Below are 21,283 nucleotides of genomic sequence, written 5' to 3' on the forward strand. Positions count from 1 at the left end.
ACCCACGCTTAACGTAATCAATGCCAACGGGAAGGCTACTAACTTATCTAACATTCATGCCAGGCTAAGTGCGACATACAGTGCCCTTATTTAAGCTTAAAGTAAAAGTGTGCGGTATCAATCGGAATCATGTTTGCATATGAGCGGTGCGTGGGCTCGGGAAAGGCTCTCGCTCGCTCCGAGCGAGTGAACGAGTTCCGCCGCTCAGACGCAGCTGGTGCCTCCGCTTTGTCGGGTGGTGCGTTCAAGCAGCCGCGGTCGCACAACCGAGCGTTACTGCTGCGGAGCAGACAAAAGGCTGTCTTCCTTTTTCCGACGGCTATTTGGGACGGGCGCCTATTGCGTCGTCGGGGCAGAACGCGTGCCGCCGCCGCCGCGTTTGTCTCCCCGCCGGCGTTCACGCATTGTACCGGTGCCGGTGCTTTAGCGCAGATTGTGGCAGCTGGGAATGAGGATCGCGTGACCTTTTGTTACTTTTACCCCTACTGCAGTATCTTGGAGAAAAAAACAAAACTCTCAATCAACCGGGCACGGCAAGGTGAGCGTCTCAATCGCTCCTTGGCTCCAGCTACTCTTCAACAGCACCATCGCCGCTGACGTTCACACATTCCTGTGATTGCTTCCCACCTCCTGACAGATCCTGTAGTTGCATGAAAGCAGCAATTTGCTCTCCAAACTCCAGACTTAAAGTTTACTCCTTTCTGGCATCAGTGGTCCTACTTTGTCCCGTGTGCGGAGAAACCGCCGCAATTCCTTCACTGGTATTCTGCTCTTCCTCCCTACCACACATATCCCAAGTTCTACTCTGAACTTCCTCGTTGCGCATCCTTATCTCCTCGAGGAATGCCGGGCCTCTCTAAGCATTATTACCCTGCATGCAACATTCAGGAGCTTCCTCGAAGGTCGCTCTGCAACTTCCCTATCTTAATATTCTCATTTCCCATCGATAACACGTGTGCTCAAGCTCCAGCAGGGATATCATTACTTGTTACATGTCTCCACATCCACGTGGACAATGGCCAGAGTTCAATCCTATTTGTGGCCCTCAAACATTTGAACACGTGGTAGGCTTTCTCAACCAATATTATTAATAATAAAATCATTTTTTAGTGGATAAATCGCGTAAATAGAAACGTGTCGTTAACCCACACCAATTTGTCACGTAAACAAAACATGCCAATGAGTAACAACTTCAGCACACTGCTGTGTTGGAGAATAAACCCACAACATTTACAACAAAAACCTTCATTATGGCCCTGAGACATTGTCGCAAATTACCAACGGCGGTGGAATTTGTTATGAATTCGTATTTTAATCACCCGCCTATAGGTGTGTTTCAGTGTCATCCCCTCGATTATGTGGGCATTCTGCAGGCACTCTGGTTCACATAGAACCATGATACCCAGTGAGAATTTACCGCATTAATAAAGAAGTGGTATCATTTCTCCATGACTAATTGTAATAACAGTTTCCAGTTTTTAATCATTGGTGATTTCCATACTTTGAGGACAGCATTAAGACTAAGGCGGAGTGGTGGCACAGCGGTTAGCGCACTGTGTTTTGCACCCATTCATTGACCCGAGTTCGATTTCCAGCCACGGTGGTGAATGTTATCTGAACCGTTTGCTTTTGGCCCACCCCGACGCCAACCCGTACTGACCAGCATGGTGAAGTATGGTCCAACAACCCCATGACTGACACAGCATTGGGAGGCCTTCATTCAGCAGTGGATTGACAAAGGGTTGTAAGGAATTAGTCTTGTTGTCGACGTTATATTGATCAAACTTGTTGTCGTTGTTACTACTGATCAAACTTCAAACACGAGAGAACCCACTAAGATGTGCATCTGTTTTTCAGGGACACCCCGCGTGTTAGTTTCTTTCAAGAAATGGCAGTATGCTTCGTGGACACAATGTTCATTCGAGATGGTGAAATTTCATCTGCTTGTTAAGTGCTCTGTAAAAAAGTTATCGACGGTGATGCTGATGACGATGCTTCACACTCTGTGTGATGGTCTTTCGCCCTGCCTTTAACCATTGGTGCTCTTTTGAACCAGGTATGCCTTGAAAAAGAGATTTCTAGTCTCAATGGGCTCTCACCTGGCGTTAATAAAATATAAATGATGACGATACTACTGCGGAGGCTTTTGCGCTTTTGTGTCTGTGCTGTAGAGATCTCCGACGGGTTTTCGGGTTGAACTGCGTGTTGTTGCTCGGCGCGATGTCCGACGTTTCGCTCCACATGCTAAAGGACGCTTCCTACTCACCTCTACCAGGAGGAAATAGATTCAGTTCCTGAAGAAGCTTCCGGAGCGAAAAACGTCGGACATGATGCTGAGCAACACGCGGTACAACCCAAAGAACACGTGGGAGAGCTATTTAAGATGATGCTGCTGCTGCTGCTGCTGATGATGATGATGACCTGATGTTGCTGGATGTAACAACTGACCTGCAAACTTGCATTTAACGCAGCTCCGTATCCCAGTCCGGTCTGCATAGATTTCACGAGTGAAGGGCTCCTGCACCAGAGACGCGCACGCAGACACACAAACAAACACGGCCGGAGATCGCACTCCGTAAATCAAGCGGGCCGCGTCCGAACGAGCTACGTGTTCCGACGCACACGCGCAGGAAGGGGCGCGATGGGAGTAAAGGCGCGAGAGCTTTATTAGGGGCGCACGCGCGCTCTTTAAATGCACATCGGCGCGATTGAACGGAGCCGGGCGATCGTTTGTGCTTTTCATTATCGCCGCCTGACACGCGGCGCGCACATGAATCTTGGAACGGCGCCGTTGTAAATTTGACAGGTGCATTAAATCCAATTGCATTTTTACAATCTGACAAGTAAATATGCAGTTTGTGCCATTGCGGGCTGGGAGGGGCGGCAATTATTTATTTCTTTCCATAACAAAACGCAGGCGGCACTTGTGGCGCACGCACGCACGCACACACGCACACACACACACACGTGCACGCACACACGCACGCACGCACGTGTGTGTGCCTGCGTGCGGGTGCCAGGGAACGAGGAGGGGGGGCTGGGTGGGGGGGTAAAAGGCGCGCATTTAGAGCCGAGCGACGCACGATCAGGGGGCGCGTGCCGTTGGCGGCCCGTCCCTGGAAGTAATCCGACGCTCGCTCGAGCAATTGATTTTGATTAAAGAAATATTAATACGCGTCTGTACGGAATTAAGTGGGAACACGCTCTCGGGACACTCACGAATTGCCTTGTTAATAAACACCCAGAGCTCCGAGAGAGCATAGGAATCATCCGGGGAATAAATAAACTGCACCGCGTGTGAACAAATACGGTGCGCGCGCGTGAACAAACGCGCTCGTCTTAGCCGCGACAAAGACCGTCGTGGGCACAGGCGTGTGGCGCGGTGTGGCTGGCACCGTGCGCCACGAGCCACCTTTGTCTCCCCAGTGACGATGTCAATACACGTCAGGGAGCATCAATGTTAAGTCGGGTCGACTTGAAGGGAGGTACTGGCCAGGTTCAGACGCCAAGCGACGCACGTGCTGTTGATTACGGCCAGGAATTGTACCGGGGCGAGTGGAGATCGGTGCAGTGGGTGTTGTAGCGCCACACCGCCACCCCCACAACCACACAAACACAATGCGGATGTGCACACGTGGAAATAAGGCGCATTTAATCGGGATGGGTTTTACATCGAATACAATTGAATATCAGTAACGCGTGCATCGCACGGTTGTATACGTTTAGCCGGTGTCATAGATTGTATATAGATTCCATGAGCCAATTTAAGTACGAAGACATATTCGGGGAAAATGATACATTTCCTGTATTCTTTCTTCAATGTTTAGGCAGTTGTTGTTGTTCTTTTTGTGCGCACGAACAGCGTGGTCTACATCCTTTTGGGATCGAACAGTACCACGCTTTCATAACTTCGGGCCCGTTCACTGACCTACCAGCTTGCTTTCCGGGGGTAAATCAATTGGAATTATTGTTATTATAATCAAATGGAAAAATGTTTTTCGATAATAATAATAATTCAAGCAAGATGCCTGCATACTTGCCACAGGAGTTATTCCACCATATAAATATCTTACTCTGCTATACACATCTCTCTGTTGTAAGCCAATGTTGTTCATGTCAACGGTACTGGCGTGTATTCCAGCCAGTGTTTAAACAACAAACATCACTCTACGCCATGCCGCGATGTACTTGGCAGGCATCCGTGACAGTGGACAGTGATCCCAGTGCGTTCGTCACTGCCAACATCCCTCCTGTAACGTGCATAGCTCCAGTGGTTTCCTAATATTGGAAGAGCGTTCCAGACGGCCGCAGAATCGCATCTGAAAGCGCACAATGCCGTATTTGTTCTATAGCTTGCCAAAAGCCGCTGTCACCATTTGCACAAAAGCTACACAAAATAGATGAATGACTCGCTCGGTAAGTCAACTTCTACATCGCCACTCTCACCGTCTTCCAAGATCTTCCATAGACACACCCTTGCATACCTCTCCCCTCTCATCTCACTCAATTCCACTCCACTCACTCTCCTATCTCTTCCCTCTCATCTCACTCTACTCCCCTTCCCGCACTCTCCTACCTCTCCCCTCTCATCTCACTTTACTCTCCTCTGCTCTAGCAATTGATCGCTCCTTCTCCTCCACTGCTCCAATTGTTGAGAGCTGCATTCCCCCAGCCATCCGTACCATCACCTCTCTGTCCCTATTTATTGCAGGACCATGTCCAGGCTCGAGGCCTTCTTCTACTCCTCTTTGTCGAGGCTTCCACATTGCCACTGACCCTGCCCACCCAGCACTGCACTCCACAGTTGGCGTCTCGGGAGGTGGGGTAAACTGTGGGCACTCCCCACAACTTCCCAAGATATCGTGGAAGAGTAGGCCAAAAATAGGCGCTTGAGGTCCCTCTCGAGCTCTCTCCTTGTTGAGGTTCTTGTGCCAAAAGTGGAGCGAGAAAGCAATTGCCGGGCTGCACCTTCGCCATTGCTACTATTATTATAAACTATTTTTTATTTTACCAGGTAAGGTCCCACTGAGCCGTATAGGTCTTTTTAAGCTTTTTCAGAAGCGACCTGGCTGTCGCAAATGACGCAGCGCCCCCCACTCACCCGGTCATTTTCTGCGGCCGTCGCTTCTGAAACTCCATCTCGTCCACGGTCCACACGGCGCCCTTCACGTTCTCCACTCGCACGAAGCACTTGTGCAGGCTCAGGTTGTGGCGCACGGCGTTCTGCAAGGCAAGCGCCACCACCGTTGGGCACGCGTCCACCGCACGCTCCTGCCGGCGGTTGCCGCGGTACGGCCGTAATACTACGATCGTCAAGGCCATCACCGTCATCGTCACAATCGGTCTTCGTCAATACACCGCCATCCCTCACAATGCTGCGAAGTGACAAGTCACCGAACACCGCCCGACAGCTGTCCACGAGTTGCGAATCCGGTGGCCTGAGTTCGATCCCAAATATCGCAATCTGCCCTGGGCCACTCCAAGGTCGACTAAGCCTCAAATGAGTTCCTGGTTTGGTGTGTAAACATCGCCACTGGGGAGACAAAGGCGGACGGGCGTAGTGCTGGCCACCCACCCCCCCGTGTACCGTCTCGGCCTGAATAGGTGCTCGCTATCAGCACTTTCCCCAACAGAATGTTAAGGCTATACGGGGGGTCTTTGTCTTTGTATAACGAGGTAGGGAAGACGGGTTATTTAATAATTAGCTGGAGAGCTATCTAGGACGTCGTTCTTCATCGCAAGGCCCCCGCGGGCCACTGGCGGCCCCCCTGGTGGCCTTGAGCGCGGCCCCTGACGTGCGCCCCCCAACAATACACACAGAGTGACAACACTTCCCACCACCACCATCATCATCGTCGTCTGTGTCGCAAGGGAGACCTCGGGGTGATGCAAAGGAAGAGGCTGGTGTAGGTTTGTCACCGAAAAACAATAACAATATAATGCAAAACTAAATTAAAAGATGAATAAATGCAGACAATGTAAACTGGCGCAACTTGTTTGAAAAAGTTGGGGCGAAAGAAACCCTTCAACATCGCGTACAATACATACAAAAATGAGATGCGTAATAAAACCATTTACATAAAAATAGCCCCTGCAGTCGGCCGTATTATTTATCAGCCTCCACAACAAATGCATTTGTGAATCTCACAGCTGTTCAATCCGCGATAATAAATAATTAAATGCTTCAGATTCTCGATTGCCTCGGGAGTGATTCAATTTTGTGATAGACGAATTAATGAGAAGAGCAATGACCGCTTGGGATCCCAATGCCACGGCCGAGCAACGGCTTCGCAATGCAGAGGCCACCGGTTGGATTCCATCCCCTGGTGACACAGCAGTTGCGGGTTTCTTAACCCCCCCCCACACACACACACGCACCACCGCCTTTGCGTACACGGCATTATAAGTGGGTTCATTGCAGTTAGTCAATCAACAGGTCACGCGTGGTGGGGTAAAGTTTGAGTGATCCACCCCCTTCACGATGTCTGGCCTGATAATTGTTTTTTTACCCTTCTATCTGGCAACAAAACTGACACCTTTTTTACAAGGAGTTATGTTTGCATAGACCACAATACCTGCAGTCATAATGCAAACAAAAAACTGACTGCAGGTATTGTGGTCTATGCAAACATGACTCCTTGTAAAAAAGGTGTCAGTTTTGTTGCCAGATAGAAGGGTAAAAAAACAATTATCATATTTTTTACTGGCAAATGAGGTTCCAATGGTGATGTCTGGCCTCCCCAGATTTCCCTTTAGCCGAGGCCCTTCTGCCAGCGGTGGGGTAAGCAAGGCATTGCAGGGCTGCGTCTTTACCTTGACATTCGGTATGGGTGCTACAGGAAAGAAAAGGCGAAATCATTCCACGTGACTCCGAAGTTTCTTCTCGAGTGCTCGGGAGGCCTTCACGGCAGGCCCGTGGCTGCCAGTCTCCATCCTCCCCTTCTGCCCTCTGACCTCGTCTTCATTCCCGCAATCGCCCCCTCTTCCTCAGCTCCCCCAGCATCCCAATCCCTGGCCTGACTCTCATTCTCTTCCCTTCTACTTTGTATGTATGTATATACGTTGAACTTCTTTCGCACCATACGTAGCCAACCGTGCTAATCGGAGGTGTGGGGGAAAGGACAACAAACTAAACGCAAAAATCAGTTCGGAAGAAATGAGTTTTCAATCTAAATTTGGCTCCAGTGGCTTCCTAATATCGGAAGGAAGAGCGTTGATCATCATTAAAGCGTCCCCTCTAAAGGACGTGTCCATTCCAGTTCCTCTCTGATGACGCCCATCATGGTTCTTCTCTCGTTGACGACATTCAGGATGTATTAATTGGTCTTTCTCTCTGCCCAGCTGAGGTATCACTGGAATAGCTGCAGTATCTAGCATTAAATGTGCGTATTGACAAACGTTCTATATGCTGCTGGAACGTGACAATATTTGGAACCAAACGACATTTTTGCGAGGTTTTTTCGATAGATTTAGCAACTGGGTGATTCAGATTCGGCAACTCCGTTACGCTCTGTAAATTATAAACCCATTACGTTTTTACAACCGATCCATCCGTCTGTTACCGGCATTAATTAGTCGACCGCAATATCGAAGCCCTCGGCTATCTGAGGGATGTGATATATATTTTAAATCTGGGAATAACCCGAACAAATCGTCAAACTTCGGCGCTCAACAAAGCAGCGCTGGGCGCGAGGAATTCCACACGCGAGACAGCGGGAAGCGGCGGGGGGGGGGGGGGGGTGAATGGCAGATGCGTGGCGTTGTCTCCATATCTCACGAACACCTTCGTCAAAACGAGCTCCTTCCCTTCACACCGCGCGCTCCCCCCGCCACACCGCATCTTCCCAGCGCACCGCCGCCGCCGCCGCCGCTGCTGCCGCGTATCCGGCCTCGCATGGTAACGACACAGACTTGGGGGGGGGGGGGTGTCCATCTTTGATCTGCTCAGCTTGCCAAAATGACCTGTCTGGGGATTACAGTGCTTAACCGTTGATAAGAGCTTGTAATCTGGACTGCGGGCCAGGCTTAGCGTCATAAGCAATATACCATGCGCGGCTTAGCGTCTGACCTGGGAGAGAAACCAGACGCTGACCTTGCTTCAATAGCTCAAGGATATTCATTTGCATATAATATTTCATGAAACCTTTCAATATGCCACTTACAACCTGTGCAGGCTGCTTTGATGGGGGATGGAGCAGTGGGGGTGGTGCAGAGATGAGTGGGGGGGGCTGGTGGGGGGGGGGGGGGGCTGGTGGGGGGGGGGGGGGAGCTGGTGGGGGGGGGCTGGTGGGGGGGCGAAGCGACGTTCACAAAGATTGCAGCAAACCTTTTCTCTTCCACCTCCCCCCCCACCTCACCCCACCCCTCCCCTCCCCTCCCCCCCCAAAGCCACCACCAACCACTGCATGGCCCCCCTTCCCCTAATGCCACACGATGCACGCGATGACACGTACAGTGTCCTGCGTGCCATTCATCGGCAGCACTCAAACACACCGTGCCACCTTTCCCGCGATCATTTGCATATGTCAAGTTACCCCTTGGCTGCAAGCAAAAGTCTAACAAGGAAATAAATAAAGAAATATATATATATATATATACGAGTGAGGCTGAGTGGTTATTGCGTCTGACCTGGGTGTGAGTGACTTGATTGATCTGCTTGCCTGAGGCTTCTCGTGGTGACGAGCCCCATGCAAATGAGAGTCAGCTCACGGCCACTCGCGTTATTGCATATGCAAGTGGTGTGGCCGAGGCCTCGAGATTCGCGGAGCCAAAATGTGGCCAGAAGACTTGGCCCTGGGGGAACATCTGAATGTCATTTTTTTTAAGTCAAAGTATCACGGATCCATTGGCACCTCTGAACCAAAAGTGAAAATTCCACATTACCACGGAGAGCCAAATGCCCCTCCGCACAATCCAGCAAACCGCTGATCTACCAGTGACGTCGCATTCATTGCAACGATTTCGTAGAGGTGCTTGGCTGCATCGACCGCTAACGATGTGGTTAATTTCTTAAAACATTTACATTCTTGATTGCCAATTAGCGATGCAATTTGCGAAATTACCATCTTAATATAATGTACTTTCAGAGACTGAATGATACATTACCGGTCATGAATGGAAACCTCTGCGATTTGATGAGAGGCAATATAATTTATTTGCAACCAGACGAGGGGGGCCTTGGGAGACACTCTCTGTTTCGCGTGGGAGCCTCGGGCCTAAAGAGGCGTAGGGAAAACAACGCGAAGTGAAATTCGGTACAAAATAACCACCGCCTGGAATGAACCTACACATGTCAATAAACTAAACTATTTTTTTTATTTGACCAGGTAAGGCCCACTGAGCGATGTAGCTCTTTTTCAGAAGCGACCTGGCCACAAATGATAGCTCAATGAAGTGGCTTATCACGTGGAAACGTATCGCAACCAAATACTCTAAAAGCATATTTCTAAATGTGGAGGGAAAAACCGGAAGACCCAGAGAAAAATCCACTTGACCACGGGGAGAACATTCAAACTCCAAATATACAGCAGCAGGCGTCAGGGTCAGGATCGAACCCACGACCTCCTGTATACCAGGTGAGGTAGTTAACATCTCGCGACCAGCGCTGCTCTAAAGAGAAACTAAATAGAACAATAGGCAACATTTCAGGAAATGACCTTTGATCTCTCTTCTATGAAGACAGGACACTGGCATCAACACCACCTATGATATCTTTGTGACCTTTTTGCCATGATGAAAATTAAGGTTTTAACATAGGATGTATGTTTTCCTCTGGAGGGTCAGTGTAATGACCGATTGCGTTCAATTGCTGTTATTTGTCCAGAAGAGAGACATTCTCTCTTGAAAGCCTGCATTGCCTCTTCACAGCAAGGAGCCCAGCATATGCTCCTCTGCTGTGGCTGCGAGGTTTCCCAAGCACTCGGTTGACGCCTGCAGCTCAGCGGCATCACGATTCCCGGCGACCGACGTTCCCCCGGGAACGTCGGCTTGCCATCGTGCCAGACTCCGCTTTATAAAGGAACGAAAATGAAGATCTATTCTGATTCAGGGCGTGTTTCTACGCAGACATCCGGTCCCACCCCCTCCTTTGGTGGAGAGTCAAGTCTATCCCTGTCAAAGAATACAGATGTCTAATGAGTAACCTTACGAAGACTGTAATGCAAAAAAAAAATAAACTCGCGTTGACACCGCCCAACAAATTCACTTCAATCTGTCCACACCGATGTCCCTGGTGGGACTCAAGCAGGCGGTGTGGCACCACGGTGGCGAGGAGATGTTAACTGACTCGTCTGGTATGCAGGAAATCGTGGGTTTGACACCTGTATATTTTGAGCTTGCGTGTCTCTCTCCTCCCGGTCGCGTGGCTTTTTCTCCGGCTCCTCCGGTTTTTCCCTTCACATTTAGAATCAACATCACGCGTTCAGAGTATTTGGCTCCGATAAATATCCACGTGATAAGCCACTTCGGTGAGTGACCATTTGTGGCCAGGTTGCTTCTGAAAAAGAGCTACATAGCTCCGTGGGCCTTACCTGGTAAAATCAAAATGTTTTTTTTGTTTACACTCTGCTTTTTAAAATTTCGCAGGGATGGTTGGGGTGGTGGCATGGGCCAGCGGTAGCGCGTCAGCCGCTCATTGCAAAGCTTCGTGGTTCGAATCTGTCAGGTCCCCTGGTTAACCCTGCGGGTGCATTAGACTGTACACTGTGTGCCATCTCCTTCGCAGTCGACCTCAAAAGGTCTCCGAGTAGGTCATTATGTATCAGTGTCATCATGGATTAAATTTTGCCAAATTTGAAAATCACTCAATTGAGATTGCACAAGTTTGCCACTCACACATCAGCAACACCGCCCCCTGTTGTGAAACTGCTGCCGACCATGTCTGTGAAACACGGCAGCGCCTTCATTTGTGATCGCGCTACGTAAATGACAGCGCCAATACCGAATGTACTACATTGCTATTACGGTCACAGACCCCTGTGTGAACGCCTCGTTGCGTACCGCCGTCGTCAACAGCTTGTGAATTCCGCCAACGTGTGCGGGAGTCGGGCTTTATGAAAACGTAGCACACGATGGGTCCTAAAACACGTGATGTCCGGATTAAATTCCTTAATTGTGGAATTTTCATTGGGATGGTTTGGGAGTTTTATGACCTCCAATTTGTTTTTCCATTTCCGCCCTTATCGGAGGTTACTCCCCCGGTGCCTCCCAGCCCCCCTTGAAGATGTTCGCCTATAACACCTGGTATGCACAAGTTGGTCACTCACGCGAGCACAAACCAGGATCGACCTGAATTGAGTTTCTAGATGCGACGAGATCGGGGGGGGGAGGGGGGGCGCAAATAGATTTCCCCGCAGGTAAAACTCATACAGGAGCTCTGAAATGCAGCTCACCTGAAATAAGAGAATTTCAGTGTGTCCATGACCAACCGAGTGAGGAGTGGTGGCGGTCGCATGCCAGTTATTATGAACTCCACATTTTCATGGCTGGGGATCGTCTGTCCATAGGACCTCACGACACAGATAAACTCCCATCATCATATGAGGAAGCCACTGGAGCAGTGCAACTTTCAACCTCGATTGGAAACTCATTTATTTAGAACTGCTTTTTGTGTTTAGTTTGTTGTCCTTCACCCGCACCTCTGATTAGCACGGTTGGCTACGTACGGCGCAAATGATGTTCAACATACATACATAGAATAAATCTACTGCTGGATGAAGAAATCCTCCCCAAGCTGAGTAATAACTGACCGGAGCACCTGCACGTGAGCCTATCTCTTTGCTCCATCTCCTCTGCTCGCGTCCTCTCGGACGTCATGTGCTGCCCCAGCCCACCATAAACCAAACTAAACTTTCATTTTTACCAGGTAATGCCCACTGCGGGCCGCACGGCGAGCCACGGCCGTGGCCCGCAGCAACAGCAGCAACGGCAGCAACGGCAGCAACAGCAGCAACGGCAGCAACGGCAGCAACGGCAGCAACAGCAGCAACGGCAGCAACAGCAGCAACAGCAGCAACTGCAGCAACAGCAGCAACAGCAGCAACAGCAGGGACGGCGTGGCCGTCCGGGGAACGCGCGACGGTCACGTGACGCCGGTGGAACGCAGAAGCGCGATTCCCGAACGCGTTCCACCCGCGATGGAGGCCTTCTTCCTCCTTAACTCGAGAGAAATGAATGAAATAAGACGTCCCGTAACTCCACCCCGCCCCCCAAAACAATGTCGCCAGCCTTATCGGCATTGACAGCAGGGCGTTTATGCAAATAATGATAACAATGGAGGTGAAAATAGTCTTGAAGTAATGTACTGTTTATCTTACATGATGCACATATGAAATGAGTTATGTGCCGAATTGGGGAAGGGACGTCATTTGCATTACTGCTGACATTTTCACCTGGACAGCATGAAAGAAGAACGCGATTTGGTATGGCAAAGCGTGAACAATGATTTCACAAGGCAGGCCCTTTGTAAATCATAAAATAGGTGGGGATTTCTTCTTCTTCTTCTTCCTTCACTCCTGCCTAAACCACATAAAATATACCCTTTAATAAGCGCACATTCTTAAAATGTAAAAGTTTCCAGGAAAAATGCATTACGTAGAATCGTCGCATGATTTTTCCAGCGTAGTAAAAATGGAAATTATGGAAATGTAATTCGTGGGGGTTTTTTTTCTCTCCAAATCAACATCGGCCACGATCAATCCCATGGCTGGAAGAAGGCCTCTCTGAGACATCGATGTAATAATCCGCAAAGCACTGCCGCACGAGCCGATTTCATTATCATTGTTAAGTTGAACGATTCATATGGCCCCAATTTTTTAAGTGTGAATTACCAGAAATCAGCAGGTATTGATTTTATTTACGTCTACTCACCGGCTCTCCAATCGAATCCTGAATCAACTACACTTCTCTGTCTGCCCACACTCACGGTTGCCACCTCTGAGATACAAAACCGTGGGAAAATAATAGAACAAGGAGAATGTTTCAAGTTTACTTTGTGAACCAGGTGATGAGAACTCAAGAGGCCAGGATTGGGTCTCCATTTGCGAAAATGACAACCGGGGGCATCGGTCTGCCAGTGGACGGCGATTATTGCCTCTGAGAATAATCCCAGTTGACCGATTTGCAGGTCATTTTTTCGAATTTGGCAAATTGGTACCGTGATGCCAGCACGTAATGGCCTCCACGGTGGCGAGATGTTAACTCCCTCGCCTGGAATGCAGGAGCTTGTGGGTTTGATTCCGACCCTGCAATTGCTGTATATTTGAAGTTTGCGTGTTCTCCCCGTGATTGCATGGATTTTTCTCTGGGTCGTCCAGTTTTTCCCCTGCACATTTAGAATCAATAGCAGTTTAGAGTATTTGGCTGCTATACATGTCCATGTGATAAGCCACTTCGTTGAGCTATAATTTGTTGCCAGTTTTGAAAAAGAGCTATACAGCTCATTGGGCCTTACCTGGTAAAAAAAAAACAAGTTGATCGTTTACTCTTGTGGATTACATTACAGGATCTTTAACGTTGAACGGTGAAGCGAACGGTTGCGTAGTATTTTTAGTTATTACACTGCAGTGTTAATCAGGGCGGCCCGCTGGATTCCAACGGTGAACCTCTGCAGCAGGCGGTGAACGTGCGAAACGGGGAGAGAGGGGAGACCTATATTGTGTAGATGCACCGTCTTGAGCAGCGCATTATTACACAGCCGACACACTTCTAACATCCCGGGAAGACCTGCAGATCATCTAGGACAGCTACCTGGAAACAAAGAGGACAATCCTCGTAAAACCAGGACAGGTGACAACCCTATCCTACTGTTGCGACCCTCACCCTATCCACATCCAGGCTCAAGGTTCTCCTGATGCCTCTTTCTCTGAGGGTCCTTGTTGCGGCACTCTGTGCTTAATGCCTTTTCGTTTCCATCTGCGATGTCTAGAATTCTGCCCATCATTCCCGGCTGTAGAGAAGGGTATAAGTAAAACAAAAAGATGTTCACACCTGCTCGATTCGCAGAGTGTCTTAAGATGCAGGCCAGTGACATGGCCGCTTGTGGCAGAGGTTCGTGGTTCGAGTCCAGTGTGTGCCCTGGTTAATACTGTGGTGTGTATTAACCCAAAAATACGCACTGTATGTAAAAAAAGAATTTGACATTACTTCTGGCTGTCGCCTTATGACGCTGGTTGTAATTCAAAATATCAGTCGCGAAAGCCTACGTGTTACACTGGTTGAAATTTCCTGCGAAACATTATACTGGAATTGTAAATGTTGTGGGTTTTCTCTCCAACACACCGGTGTGCTGTACTAGTGTAATGACATGATGACACCTGCTGGCTAGAAGAGGGGAGCACGGGTACAGGCACCGTCAAAAAACAACATCCAATCTGAAAGGGAGATATATCTGGGGCAAAGGTAATGGGCGGGGTTGGCCAAGATGCTCCGGGAACCTGCTCGAAGTTTCCACAATAGGACGTGGCCAGAGGCGGAGCCTAGCCGCGCCTGGGGAGATATAAGCGGGGGCGGACGAGGGCTCGGGGTTCATGTGTGGAGTCTTGGGTCCGGACTGCGTCGCTACTCGCCGCCATCTCTCTCCGTCGTCCGGCCACGTGGAAGATCTCCTGCGGGGTTCCATCACCCGCCAGCTAGTGGCAGAGCCGAGAGTGGACGGGTGGAACCACGCCGTGTGATCGACCGTGTGTGTAGCCAGTAGAGACGCTAACATCTAAGTGTTGTACTCAGAATGAGAAGATAAGGTTGGCCTGTGTTGTGCCCGTGTGTGAATAAGTACCCTCTACACGACGTGTCGCGGAAGTCGCTCATTACACGAGTAACGAATTGGTAGGTTTTGTTAAGTGACAAACCTTACTAATTGGCTGTGTCAGGTGGTGGTGGGTTTAACCACGCAATTATGTTTACGCGATCTAACCCAAAAAACTCTATTATGGACATTAATGATTTCCGTGACTGAAACGAACACACTGTGCTGACGTCACAATAAATATATGCCAAATTTGAATATTACTTGGTAATTGACCAAATAAGGTGAAGCCACGAAGCAACATTGCCTGCTCTTGCGAAACTAGTGCAGACTACACCCATCTGTGCCACGTGGCGCCCGTGTGAGAACCTTGCACGATAAGACGAGGTCCAACAGCACAAACAGCAAGCGCACTAATGACCTGGTGAAATTAAAACTGCATCGTATCGTATCATCAATCATTATCATCATCATCATCCTCTGCACTGGTTATACAAGTCTTACTCTTGTTTTCCGTGGCATTTTATTTCGTGGTTTTAAGATCTGCATTGAATTTTGCGTCGCGCTTCATCTCCTCCAAGTCACTGCTCCGCAGGCTCCCCTCGCTCTGTCGGTGTGAATCGTGCGGCGCGGCGGAGGCTCGAATCCTGCCCCGGGAGGCCCGGCGATAACGTAGAACTTCTTTCGCGCCGCACGTAAGCCAACCGTGCCAATCGGAGGGGGACGGGGGAACGGAAGGCCCCTCCTCGCTGCCTCGTCGAAGCGCGAGCAGGAACGCGGCTCGGATAGTTGAAGCCGGGATGAGACCACACCTCGTATTGTTTGTCTCCCTTGACACCCCCCCACCCTCCCTCGACCCCACTTCCCATCCCCTTCCTTCCCGAGTGCTCACATCCTGACAAATTCTTCTCTCCTGATCCACCCCCACAGCCCCATGGGGGCAATCATCCGAGCTCCGGCACATGCCGTTTAATTATTAGATTTTTTTTGTCCCTCACCCACTCCTCCCTCCCGTGGCTCCACCTATAATTGCCCAAAAGCGTTTAAAGGGCTGGCAGCGTTTCAGAAATTTAAATTGTGCCGGAAGTTAAAAACGACGGCGCGAGGTACAACGTGGTGCGGCCGGCATCGCGTCTCGACGCGACAGGCCGCCACGGCCCACGAGGCCGCCGGACTAACCGCGGTCCGCTGCGACCGCGTTCGACCTGCGCAGCAGCCGCAGCAGCAACAAAGGCACACATCTCCCATTACGCCGTTTGAGAATAATGGGGCAAGCGCAGTCAGGAACGCCCTGTTAAGGTTGTCACAGCGCAGGATGTTGCTGCTGCTGCTGGTGGTGATGCGGGTAAGAGCCGCGCGTGCACTGCTGCCTTCGTCTCCCCGGCGGCGCTCATTGATGACCGCACCCCACTTCAACCGGATGCTCATTTTAGGATGAGCTGCCGTACGAGAGGCCCAAGCCAAATTCGATTGGCCATTGGGAGCGTTTTCTGTGGTCAAGAATGCAACGCGGGTCGCTGGGATCGTCAAATGGCAGTGACAACCACTATTTTCGATAACCAGGATCACTTATGCCATATGCTGCATTCTAAACACACGCGCGCGCACGGATACTCAATCGTACGCGTAGCAGTCACGAAAGACACGTATCAACATTGAGGGCGATCTGCATTTAGGCATTTGGGAAATGTTCATTTCAGTGCCACCGCACAAAGTACCCCCCGCCCCCCCCCCCCATACATCTAAAGCAAGTGTGTGCAGGTGAATTAAAGGGTTAAGTTCCTTCCAAGACTGTATATATATTACATATAAACCGGGCCAGACTTATGCTGCCTCCTTAAGAACAAGGATAGCTTGGCTGCCCTTAATTAGGAAGCTGCTTATGAGGGCTGAGGAGCCATCACTCTCAACTAATGTGGTCGGCGCAGCGATCTAACACTTAAGGTGTAATTACAGTGTCAGAAACCTCCCAGCCTCCAAACAGCACTGTGCTATTAATTGCACCAAATTAGGGACGTGTCACGGTGAAGCATAAAGAATTATTTCTGCTGCTCCCCCCTCCTGAAGCAGAGAGCTTGATGGAAAAGCGAAAATGAGCTTGGAGAATTGCAATTTGGGCACCCGGGCATGTGAATTTATACGTGTAGGAACGGACACACGCGCGCGTACACGCACGCGTACACACACACGCGCGCACGCGCATATACACACACGTGCGTGTACACATGCACAGGCGCGCACCGTACACACACGTGTTCGCACACATGCCCGCACGCATACACACACGCGTACACGCACGTGCACACACGCGTACGCATACACACACACGCGCGTACGCATACACACGTACACGCACGTGCACACACGCGTAAGCATACACACACAGACGCGCGTACGCATACACATACACGCGTGCACGCACGTACACGCGTGCGTGCACACACGGCCGATGCAAGCACTGCCAGGTTCTTTGCTGTTGACATTTAAGAATAAGCGTGAAGTGCAAACAGTGATAATGAGAATGCTTACCGGCATTTAATCGCCAATAGATGTTGTGAAAGGCTTTCGGTGGAAACACACCGGCCCGGAGGTCACCAGTTTTGTTTAATGAGCGGTGGTGGCGGTGGTGGCGGCGGTGGCGGCGGTGGCGGCGGTGGCAGCGGTGGTGGCGGTGAAGTCTCGGGGAAATGTTGTGCTGAAGAGTGCCACCGAATGAAAGCGCTTTGCTGCGGCGTTAGAGGATAAAAGCAGTTTGACAATGAGGCTGCGGCGCAATGGAACGGGGGGGTGGATGTGCGCGGGAAGCCTCGCTCAAGAGTTTGACGCACAGTGGAGAAAGAAGGCAACAGCTTAATTAAAGACGATATTAATAATATGTCACGATATTCAGAATCATTTCAATTTAATTTCTTCCTCAATTTCTTTTTTTCTATATGTCTGTAATAAGCAGTATATAGTAATTGCATATTTATAGCGTAAGAATTTCCCATCCCGTAAATGTGAAAATATAATGTGTTGTAATGCGGGCGGCAGTGGCAATACTCGTGCCGCACTGCAACAAGTACACGGGTTCGATTCTCGACCCGGGCTGCTCTCTCTGTGTGATCCCCCCCCCCCCCCCCCATTCTGCGTGCGGTTCCCCAGGGTTCTCTGGGTAAGTATCCCAATGCTCAAATTGTAACTATAAATAACTCAGTAGGGATCGCACACAGCGGACACATCCCCTCGCCACACTGTGAAAACTTGGCAGGAGCCTCCTGAAAATCAGTCTTGAGACTCATTGAGGCCTTCCTGTGTAAACTAGTGTAGTGGTAATAATAACAAGCTCACGATAAGTGTCAATACCATTCACACGATTTGTAAGAAGGGTATTGTCATTCTGTGATAGTATATGTCTCCATTCTTGGAGAGACCTTCATCCAGCAGTGGATTGACCATGGCTGATGATGATGATGACGACGATGTCGTTTGACTCCATAAGCAAGCGTGCTTGGGGCAGCACTACACTCTAAATTGGCAGTGCTGAGCCAGTGGAAGAAATTCTGCATTCCTATGGTAGGTGCCAGACTCTCCGAAACAGTGGCAACGGTTGTGACCTTTGGGGCAGAGAGATAATGGCCCAAGTTGAACCCTGACTGGGATTGAAACTCAGAACCTTCAGATTATGAGCCGTGTGATCCAACCACTGTGCTGCCTTGCCTCCACTGTGTGGTCACGCCGTGAACGTATCGGAACGTATCGCTGCCACTGAGGTGTTGAGGTTAACCCGGCACCTGAGATAAAGCATCTTGAGACTCAGTTGAGGCAATACAGTGCTGATATAAGCTCACCACTGATAATAGCCATGGCTGGGAATCAAAACTTGAATTCTTGAGTTCATAGCGCAGCACACTAACAGCTGTAACACCGCACCACCAATATCCACCCTCCATCTCCACATCCCAATTATTAGTAATATATTTTCATCTTCAAGCGAGTGAAAGGGCGAATTGAACGTTGCCATCCAGCAACAAGAATGCCTTACGACTACAAAGCAAGCCCCCTTGGTCATTACGCTTTGTTTATTTTCAATAGGCTGTGATTCTGCGGCAGAATGTAAGCACATCAGTGGGAGCTGCCATGTGTACACTAAGTCAGACTAGTTTATGAGTCCGGGAAAAGAGATAAATACAAAGGGAATTACTTACGCCCTGGGAAATAAAAACAAGATGTAAATCCAACATTTCACCCACCCAGAAATCATCACGGCCCCGCAAATGCGTGGTGCACTGTTATATTTATTGCAGACAAGTTGCACGCTCGCGTCACTTACACAAATACACAATTATAAATCACGTAGGAAACGTGCCACTTTTTCAGTCTCGGAGCATCGTCGCACGTACGGGTCTCAGTGAAATTCCTCCGTGTGAACAGGGAGGGCGAAAGTGTAAGAACGACGAGGCTTACTCGCGCATCTCGAGAATCGTTTTCAAGACGCATCCCACTTGGGATGGCCTGGCCAATTCCAAGAGCGATGTACACGAAGAAACGTGTTGCCGGACTCATCAATAGGCCTGTGTATCTCGAGAGACAATTATTTTGTGCCTTACGAAGTCAGCAGTATGTTTTGTAGCGCCTAGAATGACTTAGTATGCCAATCCTGGAGTGGCAATCCTTTCCACAGCAATTGCAAGTGAATGCGGTGGCAGCTCCAGAGGTATTTGTTGCTTTTTCTTTACATCGCTCCCTCTTGGTCTGCCAGGAAGTGTGTATTTTCTCCTCGCCTCTCCTGAGGCCTGTTTTCACAGCCTGCTGCCAGCTGAGTCGGTCGCCGGCACTTTTCTCCCAGTCACCTGGGTTGATGTCGCAGCTCTTCATGTCCCGTTTACAGACATCTTTGAAGCGCAGGACTGGGCGACCAGTGGCCCGTGTGCCTGATGCCAGCTCGCCGTACAAGACATCCTTGGGTATTCTGCCATCCTGCATGCAGCACACGTGTCCAAGCCATCTCAGGGGTTGGCCAAGTTGAGGGCTGAGGTGTTGGGAATGCGATCTCGCCATCTGATACCGAGGATGCCCCTGAGACATCGGAGGTGGAATGTATTTGATCGATGTTCTTGATGGGCGTATGTTGCCCAGGACTCAGACCCATAGAGGAGGGTGCTAAGGACGCAGGCCCGATACACCTGCACTTTGGTGTTGAGGGTGAGAGATTTGTTCTCCCCCACTCTTTAGGTCAACCTGAACATTCCTGTAGACGCCTTCTCAATGCGCTCGTAAATCTCTGTGACGAGGGGCAAATTGCAGGTGATGGTGGAACCCAAGTAGGTGAAGTCCTGAACGACTTCCAGGGTGTAGCTGCCAATGTTTATAGAAGGGGTGTCCTGACATCCTGGCCCATGACATTGGTCTTTTTCAGACTGATTGTCAGGCCAAAGTTGTTGCAGGCATTGGCAAGGTGGTCGATGAGTGTCTGCAGACCTTGTTCTGTGTGAGCTGTCAGCGCGGCATCATCAGCAAATAGGAGTTCTCTGATGAGGACATTGCGGACTTTGGTTTTGGATCTGAGACGACCAAGGTTGAAGAGTTTTCCATCAGATCTTGTATGGAGAAAGACTCCCTCTTCTGCTGTCCCAAAGGCATGTGTGAGCATAAGTGAGAAAAAGATGCCAAACAGTGTTGGGGCCAGCACGCACCCCTGCTTAACACCGCTGAGTATGGGAAATTCCTCTGAGGTGGTGCCGCTGTGCTGTATTGTTCCTTTCATGTTGTCATGGAAAGAGGAGATGACTGCCAGCAGCTTCGGTGGGCAGCCGATCACTTTGAGGAGTTTGAAGATGCCTCCCCTACCGATGAGGTCAAAGACCTTTGTAAGACCAATGAATGCCAAGTACTGGACATTCACTGTTCTCGACATTTCTCCTGTAGCTGACGCAAGGAGAAGAGCATGCCAATCGTGGACCTTCCTGCTCTGAAGCCGCACTGAGCCTCAGGATACGTCCTCTCAGCTAGTATCTGTAACCTGCTGAGGACCACACGGGAAAAGGTTTTCCCCACGACGCTCAGCAGAGAGATGCCGCGGTAGTTCTTGCAGTCCCCACGGTCACCCTTGTTTTTATATAGTCCTCCTGATGTTGGAGTCTTTCATGTCTTGAGGCATTGCTCCTTCTTCCCAGCACTGGCAGATAAGTTCATGGAGTTTTGTGAGGATGGCGGGTTTCACACATTTCAGTACCTCAGGTGTGATGCCGTCCTGTCCCGGGGACTTGCCGCTGGCTAGTGAGTTGATGGCGTTGTCAAGTTCCTTCAAGACTGGAACATTGTCCAGTTCATGTTTCGTTGGTAGGGGCTTTACAACAGCAAGGGCAGCTTTTGACACACCGTTGTCTCATGAGTAGAGCTCTGAGTAGTGTTCTATCCACCTGGCCATTTGCTCTTGTTTATCAGTGATGATGGCCCCTGTGCTGGATTTAAGGGGGGCAGTCCTCTTGATGTTTGGACCAAAGGCTGTCTGGATGCCTTCATACATGGCACGGATATTACCAGTGTTAGAGGCGAGTT

The 21,283-nt window shown here is 49.9% G+C and overlaps 1 protein-coding gene across 12 annotated transcripts in view; it reads right to left on the minus strand.

Moving 5' to 3' along the window:
• Window positions 1-21,283, minus strand: part of LOC133342575 (forkhead box protein P1-like) — a 397,236-nt gene that overhangs the window by 30,385 nt on the left and 345,568 nt on the right. For 10 of the 12 annotated variants that reach the window (XM_061551765.1, XM_061551773.1, XM_061551771.1 and 7 more), the window contains 3 exons: window positions 5,102-5,223; window positions 2,449-2,518; window positions 1,661-1,714 (listed from right to left, as the gene is read on the minus strand). In XM_061551765.1, the coding sequence (XP_061407749.1) occupies window positions 1,661-1,714; window positions 2,449-2,518; window positions 5,102-5,223 (246 nt within the window). The remainder of the gene's footprint in view (window positions 1-1,660; window positions 1,715-2,448; window positions 2,519-5,101; window positions 5,224-21,283) is intronic. The other 2 variants (XM_061551770.1, XM_061551769.1) reach the window with 1 other exon arrangement.

This window comes from Lethenteron reissneri, chromosome 15, assembly GCF_015708825.2.
Source record: "Lethenteron reissneri isolate LAM-NWPU_2019-01 chromosome 15, ASM1570882v1, whole genome shotgun sequence".
Taxonomy (NCBI): Eukaryota; Metazoa; Chordata; class Hyperoartia; order Petromyzontiformes; family Petromyzontidae; genus Lethenteron; species Lethenteron reissneri.